General features: G+C 39.0%; 1 protein-coding gene and 1 long non-coding RNA gene across 3 annotated transcripts; one reads left to right on the top strand and one right to left on the bottom strand.

Moving 5' to 3' along the window:
- Positions 1–35: 35 nt before the first annotated feature.
- Positions 36–6,687, bottom strand: LOC128264217 (heat shock protein beta-1). 2 transcript variants are annotated; one of them, XM_052999598.1, is made up of 5 exons: positions 6,201–6,687; positions 1,914–1,940; positions 759–840; positions 598–693; positions 36–533 (listed from the first exon to the last, which is right to left on the bottom strand). In XM_052999598.1, the coding sequence occupies exons 1-5, from the start codon at positions 6,377–6,379 to the stop codon at positions 339–341; spliced, it is 579 nt and encodes a 192-aa protein (XP_052855558.1). In that variant the 5' UTR covers positions 6,380–6,687; the 3' UTR covers positions 36–338. The 2 variants fall into 2 exon arrangements, with proteins under 2 accessions (XP_052855558.1, XP_052855559.1); XM_052999599.1 differs by lacking the exon at positions 1,914–1,940 and having other exon boundaries at positions 6,201–6,683.
- Positions 6,688–6,842: 155 nt separating this feature from the next.
- On the top strand, positions 6,843–7,613 carry LOC128264224 (uncharacterized). Its single transcript, XR_008268673.1, has 3 exons — positions 6,843–7,008; positions 7,103–7,236; positions 7,309–7,613. It is a non-coding gene; the product is annotated as an uncharacterized LOC128264224 (long non-coding RNA).
- Positions 7,614–8,040: the final 427 nt, after the last annotated feature.

Here is an 8,040-nt window from a genome sequence, read left to right on the forward strand (position 1 = left end):
ATTTTTGATGGGAGGAAAGGAAACGAATGCGGGGATAACTACGACAAAATTGATTACGTTTAATGCGAAAATTATAAATATGAATTAAATTAATCAAATTTAATAATAATTTGAATTATATTTAAGTTAATGAGTAGTAAGTCAGTAACATAGTTTAGCTTTAAGTCAGAACCAAAAAAAATTAATCATTTAGATAGGATTGGATTAAACTCAATGTGTGTGTATGATTTAATCTGATTTGCGGTAGCCTCCTCCTCCTCCTTCTCCTTCTCCTCCGCAAAGCGGTACTGGTGATTGATTTTGGATCGGGATTGGGACTGGGACTGGGACTGAGGACTTCACTTATGCGCAATGGGAATCAGTGTCTCGCCGGCGGTGAGTGCTGGCAGGGGGGCGTCCACGGTCAGGACTCCGTCCTTGCTGAGGGACGAGCGGATGGACTCGGGATTGACGCCCTTGGGCAGCAGGAACTCCCGGTTGTACTCCCTGTACACGCTCTTTGTGTCCGATTTTTCCTCATGCTTGGCGTGCACCTGAGTCCAAAAATAGATCTCTGTTAGTACGATTCTGGCAGGGATCGTGTGAAAGGGGACTTACCAATAGCTTCTGGTCGACGGTTTTCACCACAATTTCCTCGGGGGCATACTGGCTGACATCGAAGCGCAGCTTCAGCACTTTGTTGTCGCCCTCATCCTGCAATTGTAATAATTACATGTTGAATATGCTTAAATTGATATAGTTATAATCGCGTTACATACCTGTATCAAGGGTGAGCTAATGTCGGAGACATAGTTCTGTTGCTTTGGGATTCGGGATGGCAGAGCCGAGTTTGTCGTTGAGCTGCAACAAAATAATTTTGGCAATGTTAAAACTGAAAAGTCATCAAATTAAAACAGTAAGATTTAAATTTAAATCAAAAGTGTTAGGGTTGCGTGTGGGAACCTTGTGGAGGATTTGGTGGTAGTGGTAGTAGTCGTGGTTCTAGTGCTACGAAAGGTTTTATGCAACGTGCGCGTGAAAGCCTCCATTCTGATGCTGCTCTAGGATGTAACTGAGTCCCGCTGGCGAACTCAACTCAAATGAAGCCTTGATGATCGAGAACCATCTAATAATAGATCTGACTTCCGCTTCGGTGTGCTATGTACGGATCTGAAGGGAGCAGCTGGAGCTCCAACTTCATTCGTGTGTCTGCATTCAGTACAGATAAACTCATAAGCAGTATATATGTATGTTATATTTCCTATTTTAAAGATTGCGCTAGACACAAGGGAACTATTATTTCTGGCATCCGCCATGAATAGACCCCTAAGGGATTCTTCAAGGCTTTACTTGAACATATAATGTATAGTTAGAGACCGTGGATCAAGACACGATTTACTTAGACAGCCTAAAACTATAAATAAACCCTCCTGCTCGCATATGTCTCGACTGGTCCTTAAAATAACACACTCGTGACTTGGCTCAGCTGCCATTAAGAGACAGTTTTAAGTTAACAAAAAAAAAAAATTATAAAAATAGGTATCTTTTACAAATCGATCATTGTAAAAATATATATTTATTTTATTTTTTTATTAAATTGAACCTGTAGTTATTTATTTGTCTCCAATGCTCCGAATATATTTTAATAAATACTCCTTTAAGTTTCATTGTCTTTATTAGCTGTTCAGCTTTTTATTTGCCCTTCCTATTTATTAAGATATACAACGAACCCTGAAATGCTGAAATGTTGAGTACCAAGTATCGTTTTAGTGTTCAGTTCGTGAATATGTGCAGGATTGCAATAACAAAATTACTAACAAAGAAAATATGTATTAAAATACGTAAGTTACTAAAGTTAAGGGTTTAGTCAAGAAGAAATAAAGGATAAACAGGAAATAAAATTTTAGTTGGTATACTTTCGACGTTTTTGGTACCTGGTTGTTGTTGTTTTTTTAGTAGAGCTTTTTGGTTTAAGATAGGAGAGGAGATTATTATTATATGGAAATTATTGCGGTTGTTTAATGTTTTCCAAGCGGCAAGAAAGAGAAAAGAGAAAAATAGAGGAAAAAATATATATATTTAGTTAGGTAAAATGTAATAATTAGTTATCATACAACCTTTAACGATTTTTTCTTATTAATCTAATCTTACATCCACTGAAAATTACCTAGTTTTATTAAGAAACATTAACATACACACAAATTAGCCATATTCAATTAAGATCATTAATTTATATTTTTCCATATTCCCATCACTTAGAAGTTCTTTGTTGTTGCTCCTATTCTTATTTAGATTTTGATGTTTAATCCTAATTGTAATTTGTGATTGCATTTTATACCCATTTTTACTAATAAATAATTTAGATTTCGTAATTTTTGGTTTGCACTTTCAGACAGGGTTCCTCTAATAACCTTTTTATTGTATGGCCCAGTCTACTCTTAGTATTCCAACTAAAAAATTGTATTTGTAAATCACATTCTTTGTCTTCCTTATTTGATTTCTAAGATTAGGATAAATATCACTGGCTTATCTGTCGCATAAGTAATCTTTACTGAAACTTTAAGGCCGTTGCTCTTAACCTCACAACATTTTTAGGTTTTGAAATAAAATCTTTTCACCGATTCTAGGTATTTGTTTGTGTAATTAGTTTATTTAATTTAATTTTACAGAGGTCCACCCTAATGTAAATACATGTATGTGAGTATGTGAGTAGAGGTGTCTCGGAACTAAAAAGATTTGATTGACCGTTAAACCTGTGAGCGTGAAGCAATTTCTGTGTGCGTGTTCGCGAGTCTTTGATAAGCGGCTATCAACGGTCACTCCGTGGAAACAGGGGAGCTTATCAACTGAAGCCGAAACGTGAGCGTGCGTGGGCCATTTGGCGACCTTGCGGAGCGGTGTTTGAGGTACAGGGGCGTTGATCGCCCGCCGGAGAGAAATCAATAGCACGTTAATGATAAACACCAATAACCGTTAGCTTGGGCAAAGTTTCTTTGGTCGAGGCACCTGCTCTTCCACTCCCCACCCCCACTCTTTAATATACCATCTCTCACTCTCCGTCCCTCTTTTTGCCAGCACGAATGTACATGTGTGTGCATGTCCATACATGTGTGTGTACGACTATATCTCTCTGGCATCTGATGACAATGATGTCATGCATATATTTTCGTTATTGAAAAGCCAAACGAAGGGAAACTAAAGAAGAAACAAAAATAAACACAGATACAAGAAAAACAGAAAAGAAATGAGAACGAGCGCAAACAAAATGGTTCTCTTTTGTTGTTTGCCAGCGAGTATGTGCGTATGTGCTAGCGCAAATTTCAAATCAAAATATCGATTACCGGCGGCGATCGCAGCTTTGTCATCGAACCGGGTTTAGATTGCGCTTCGAATCGAGACAAAGCGCAATAGCTAAAAATTGACATGATATCATCGTCCGATGCTCATTTAAATTATCAGCATCCAGCAACCAATATTGGCAACTAAATGTGCTCATTCCATCTGACCGTGTGAGAAAGCTTTTCGCACAGCGCTATTTGCATGATAAATATAAATTGTATGATCTAGCGTACTTATTTGTTTAAACAGTGCGCACACACACCCGAGCGCAAGGCCGATTAATGAGTCTATAAATTTAGCTGATCGATGGTAATGCATGGGTTTGCTACGTAATACTCTGCCTCCCGCATCGGGTCTGGCCAATATAGTTTCCACGCATCTGTATGTAACATACATATGTACATACATACTTATCTATATCGTGCGATCAGCAAGATAATCGTATCATTTTATTTTCAATTGGAACCGAATCGTAAGCAACAACGAGGAGGCGCCACCATTAAAGTGCGGTTTATAGCCACAGAAACAGCGCAGTTGGGCAAGTCTAAATGAAAGCTTTTCCCCCGAGCCGTCAACAAACGAATTTTCATGCCAATTTAATGTAAAAATTTTGTAGCCTTTTTGTTATGCCATAACTATGAGACCCAATGGTTTAAATAAAAGTGCACTTTCAATTAAAAGACTGTTCTACTTTAAAAATATTGGGATTTAAAATGTTAATTAAAAAAAATTCAAAGCTTCAATGGAACATTTTTATTTACAATGCATATGCACGTGTGGAGGAATGGGGCAAAGCCGACATGTGATACGCTTAAAGTTAAGAGATTAAGATTAAAGCGACTCATTAGCATAAAACAAACAATCTAACTTTAGTATTAAAAAACTGTGTGCCACATATGCAGTTCAAAAAGGGGCTACCATTTCTGACCCACATTTGTATTTATGTGTATTTTGATTAAGAACTGAGTACCGGGTATTTTAAGAAATAGTTTGTTTAATTACTTTATTTAATTTTTGAGTTAAAGATACAATTAATAAAATGCTAGACTCTTTATTTTAGGAAATAAAGTTTAATTTCTTAGTTTAAGATATAATTTATAAGATTCCTGATTGTATAACAAGTTAGTTGCTTTGTTTGCTAGACATCTTTACGTAATTGGGTGGGTATACGTATAACCCTCTAAAGCAATTCAATCCAATCTATATTCCGGTAGGGGAACCTACCTATATAGATTTACGACCCTAGACCTGGGTGTGCGTTCACTCTGCGCTGAGTCATTCAGATATCACGCAGCGCATTAATCGCTGACACGCCATAGCCCCTAGATGTCAGAGGTCGGGACATAGTGAGGTGGTCAACAAGGTGGCCCAACCTCCACTCGTCAATAGTTTAAAGCGGGAGTTCTCTAGATAACCAAATCATTCTAATGGAATAATAGCCGAAAACCAACATATCCTTACTGATCGTTGCTAATTTGGCTCATCAAACTTGTAACCTCCGAGCATAAGCATGAAACAAACTTTAGCACTGTGTAGACAGTAAAGCACCTGCAGCACACACAGGTACGTCTGGTTGGGGAACCAATTTGGGTTAATTTCCTCATAGTGCCAACTTTTGCTTTAAATGGCCAAAGTTGAAAGGGATTGCAGGGTGGAGTCGTCAACTTTGTTGGAGCCTTAGCAGGTTAAAGTTGCGTACCTCGGGAATGGAGCGAAAGCTTTCTGTTGTGGCCATGCAAATGCAGTGGCGCCCATGGTAAAAGCAACAACGATTCCATCGGTTCGATTACGTCATAGGCCGAGGTCGTTCCAATAGCAACCAAAACCAAAACTGGCGCCCACGCAACGCTACTTGATTGAGATTGAGAGGCCAACGAGGCGCGCAATCGCGACGGCGTCAGAGGCGACGTAATATTTGCCATACAAATGCCTCGAGCATTGTTTGTTTATTAATCACTAATTTGGACAATAAACCTACACAGAGAAAAGCGACAAACATAACATTTAAGTGGAGCTTTCTTTCATTCGTAGAAATTTAAAAGTGTCTCTTAATATTTATTTATTGATTGACTGTCAAGTTTGCAAATATGAGTTAAATCAGTAATAGCTGATTTTTCTATAAGGAGTTGCAACATTTAAGTAAAACATTAAAAATAATATAACGATTAACTTTGCAAAGAGGGCTTGCCATATTGTTTCCACGTAGGAAGTCATAAGATTAAAAATAGTTTGAAATTTTGAAAAACATGTGTATGAAAAACATGGTACATAAGCTAGACCACCTGCCATTAAATATTGCTTAGAAAGAACAGATTTTAATATCTTATCTTTTTATCAACAATATTACATTTTTCAGCTTATGTAGGCACACTCACAATTAAATGTCTTGGCACAGGTGATTCTTAAAATTCGAAATATTCCGTTATACCTCACATAACGGTTGCATAAACGAGTGGGACTCGAGATCGGACGGAAAGGAAACAAAAATCGGAATCGGGGGGATTACTTGCGGGTGGCGGGCGGATACATGTGTTTTTTGGCCGGAGACAGCAGCGCGGCGGAGAATTTAGAACTTGTGACTCATCCTCCCCCAAAGAGACGGCAAAGAAATATATATATGGGGCGCAAATTGGGCCCGCTGTTTTCTGTTTTTTTGTGTGTATGTTGTATCTGTGAGTAAGTGCTCCAGACCAGTAGGCGATGTGGCAAGATGTGCGCCTCTATATTTAGAGCCCCAGAACTATGAGATGAACCAAGCGAATCACGTTTCTTCACACTATCCCTAAGCATCTATGGAAACCGCTGGATAGCAATGGTTTCAAGAATCAAACACTTATGCCTTAGTTAGCCGGAATCGGAATCGGTAATGAAGTAATCCTCACCTGGTGGACTCGAAGAAGTTGGCCTCGCGGTTCATCAGCTCGTGGCGGAACTTGGCCATCTCCTCCTCCATTTTGCGCATCTCGGAGTCGAAACGCTCGCGGATGTTGCTGAACTCCGTGTCGATGACGCTGAAGTCGCCCAGTTTGATGGGGATATTCCTCTTGTTAGCCTCGGCCATTTTTGTGCGGTTGGTGGTTATTTGGTGGTTGCTTCGCTAGATGGAGTCTCGAATCTCTTCTTTTTTGCCTTGTCTTTAGCTGCCTTTTGTACAGCTGTTGACGTATATACTGTTCGGTTCTGTTTCTGTTTCGGTTCTGTTCTGCTCAACGCGCTTTTGAGCTTGTTCACTTGCTAATCGTCGGAGCAACCAAAAAAAAATGGGGAATACGATGTGTTTCTATATGTGTATTTAGGCCTTGCGAGTGTGTAGGTTGGATTGGAATTGGACGTGTCGCACAGATAGCCGCGTTTCGATTTCCCGACTGTTTTGCATTCTCCGGGAGTCATCGCTTTTATACACCGCAACCGCAGCCAAAGAGCGGTAAAGAGCGGCGAAGAGAGCGCGTGAGAGTAAGCGGGCCCAAACGCTCTCTCGGCGCAACAACAATGGCAATGGCCCAAAGGTCTGAAAGGCCAATGTGGATGTGGATGTGTTGTTAGTGGGAGAGGAGACGGCGAAGAATGGGAGTATTCTCGTTCTCATTCTACCTTTGCTTTGCCGGATACCCTACTCATGGCAAGGTACCGCAAAACAGGGACATACCGATTAAACAGGAAACGCAACCCCCCTACAAGCCCTAAAATTAGGTAAGTGTATATCCTACTTGCTTCCAACCAAACTTCTCTACACTCGGAATAAAATAAGCTTTTAAATCTGAAATAATATTTAATATATTTCTAGGAACAAATGTCCTTCTTTCTCATAACACTTTTACAAGGATATCTTACATACCCTTTTATCTTATAACGGAAATAACAAAATGTGTTGCATACCCTGAAGTCGTTAAATTGAATTGGAAATACTTAATAAAAATTGTAAAATTATTAAGAGCTGTACATACATACATATATACAAATTAATTGATGATTAACTTTTCATGTTTCAAGGGAAGGCAGGCAATTAAAACTTCGCATATATGTATCTGGCGTGGGAGACGCTCAATCATGACTTGAAAGTGAGTAAACTGCAGCTTGCAACCAATATCCAAGTGCAAACTAGATGTTCCCAGACTATTTGGCTAACTGGGAGCAAACAGTTAACTGACGTGGTGGGAATAGGAATTGGAATGGTGGGTGTAGGCAAAAGTGGCGGTGGAAGTTGGTGTGGAAGTGGCAGATTAAGCGAGCGTGTTAACCGGTTCGAGATCAACGCTTCCTACCGTTTTAGGAAACGGACCCTGAAAGAGAGAGGTGCACATTGGAAGATATGGCAACGTTATTCGGGTTTGGTTCACTATTGCATGTTTATTTATATTACATTAAGTGCTCTTCCAGATTACTATTTTAAAAAAAATATTTTTTTAAAAATATTTAATTCTTTAATTAGTTTATATACATATATTTCTTGTTTTTGAACTAGTACATTACTTTTATTCCACATGAGGTGGAATGCACGTTTTCTGATTTTGATCAAATCCTGTCTACAGCTCTGGATCATCACCTCAATGCCAAAAAAAAAAGGAATGGCGCCCAATGTGCAGAGTCGATGGGTCCAAATATAAGCCACAGTGGGCGGTCACGTTGGCGTCGCAGATACACACAGAAAATAAATTATTTTTACCAAATACCGAATACTTACAAAAATATATAATTTTTTTCAAAATAAAACAATGCAAAATT

Source organism: Drosophila gunungcola, unplaced genomic scaffold (assembly GCF_025200985.1).
Source record: "Drosophila gunungcola strain Sukarami unplaced genomic scaffold, Dgunungcola_SK_2 000060F, whole genome shotgun sequence".
NCBI classification, from domain to species: domain Eukaryota; kingdom Metazoa; phylum Arthropoda; class Insecta; order Diptera; family Drosophilidae; genus Drosophila; species Drosophila gunungcola.

Excerpts from the sequence above, each read along its gene's own strand:
- LOC128264217 (XM_052999598.1), bottom strand. The coding sequence starts at position 6,379 with ATGGCCGAGGCTAACAAGAGGAATATCCCCATCAAACTGGGCGACTTC. Across the intron at positions 1,941-6,200 it reads AACTTCTTCGAGTCCACCAG|CTCTACTAAAAAAACAACAA; the intron begins GTGAGGATTACT and ends TAAACCAAAAAG. Across the intron at positions 694-758 it reads TTAGCTCACCCTTGATACAG|GATGAGGGCGACAACAAAGT; the intron begins GTATGTAACGCG and ends TTACAATTGCAG.